This window comes from Scylla paramamosain, chromosome 49, assembly GCF_035594125.1.
Source record: "Scylla paramamosain isolate STU-SP2022 chromosome 49, ASM3559412v1, whole genome shotgun sequence".
NCBI classification, from domain to species: Eukaryota; Metazoa; Arthropoda; class Malacostraca; order Decapoda; family Portunidae; genus Scylla; species Scylla paramamosain.
In genome coordinates, this window is record NC_087199.1 from 1895001 (window position 1) to 1896544 (window position 1544).

The window sequence follows — 1544 nt, forward strand, 5'->3', positions numbered from 1 at the left end:
TTAGAGAGAGAGAGAGAGAGAGAGAGAGAGAGAGAGAGAGAGAGAGAGAGAGAGAGAGAGAGAGAGAGAGAGAGAGAGAGAGAGAGAGAGTTGTACATACCCCATCCCACTCCTCCTCCTCCTCCTCCTCCTCCTCCTCCTCGTATTAGGACCAATACTCTTCATAATGTACATAAATGATATTGATGAAGGGATAAACTGCAAAATAAGTAAATTTGCAGACGACACCAAAATAACAAGTAGAGTAACGTCTGTGTCACAATGGCAGGAACTGCAGTGTGACCTCAATAAACTAACAAGCTGGGCAGAAAAAATGGCAGATGAGATTCAATATACGAGTAGAAAAGTGCAAAATTCTACATATCTGAAGCAACAATGTTGAGGCGAGATATGTAATGAATAACATGCCACTGTCAAGTGCTGGTAAAGAAAAAGATCTTGGTGTCGTTGTGTCAAACGACCTAAAGCCGAGTCAACACTGCACACAAACAGTAAAGACGGCAAATAAATTAGTAGGGTTCATTGGAAGAACCTTTGAATTTAAATGAGAAAAGGTTATACTTGCCTTATATAACTCACTGGTGCGCCCTCATCTAGAATACTGTGTACAGTTCTGGTCACCATACTACAAAAAAGACATTGAAAAACTAGAAAAGATACAGCGCAGTCACAAAGATTATTCCAAGATTGCGCAATAAGCCGTATGAGGAACGACTGGAACAACTACACCTATTTAGTTTAACAAAGCGCAGGATAAGAGGAGACCTAATTGAAGTGTTCAACATTTTCAAAGGATATAGTAACATTGATGCACATCAATATTTTATCATTGATCATTTCTAACCTAACAAGAAATAATGGACTCAAGATTATACCAAAACGTTTTTAAATCCCACGAGGCAAAACATTTCTTCTTTAATCGTACAGTAAATATATGGAACAACCTTCCTGCACAAATTGTGAACACCAGCACTATTGACTCATTCAAAAATAAAATAGACAAATATTTAGAAGCAAATCCCCAACAAGCTCTCTTCCTGTCCCAATAATTGCTACATTCACTGATACACCCTAATAGACATCGGTCTTATTATTAATTGTATTAACTTTGAGGACAGGCGTACAGAGTGCTCCTTCACAATCCCCGGGGTTAGAGGAAGGAGAGGAAGGAAGGAAGGCATGAAGGGAGGGGGGTTGGAGAGAAAGGGACAGAGATGGCGAACGTGAACGGATGCACATTTGGGTGCCTGGGGTTGTCGTGCGTCATGCCGACCCTTGCTGATAAACACCAATGAAGGCATGAAGGGAGGGGGTTGGAGAGAAAGGGACAGAGATGGCGAACGTGAGGGGATGCACATTTGGGTGTGTTTCGGGTTGTCGTGCGTCTTGCCGACCCTTGCTGGTAAACACCAATGAAGGGATGAAGGGAAGGGGTTGGAGAGAAAGGGACAGAGATGGCGAACGTGAGGGGGAGTACATATGATGTTGTTTGTGAGTGTATGACAAGCGGTGTGGTGCAGGGTTGCCCCCAGCCTTGGCCCCAT

General features: G+C 42.8%; 1 protein-coding gene across 1 annotated transcript in view; it reads right to left on the reverse strand.

Moving 5' to 3' along the window:
• LOC135095476 (uncharacterized) overlaps window positions 1-1544 on the reverse strand; it is a 57528-nt gene extending 55984 nt beyond the window's left edge. The window contains exon 1 of the mRNA XM_063996325.1: window positions 1478-1544. Within this exon, the coding sequence (XP_063852395.1) occupies window positions 1478-1544 (67 nt within the window). The remainder of the gene's footprint in view (window positions 1-1477) is intronic.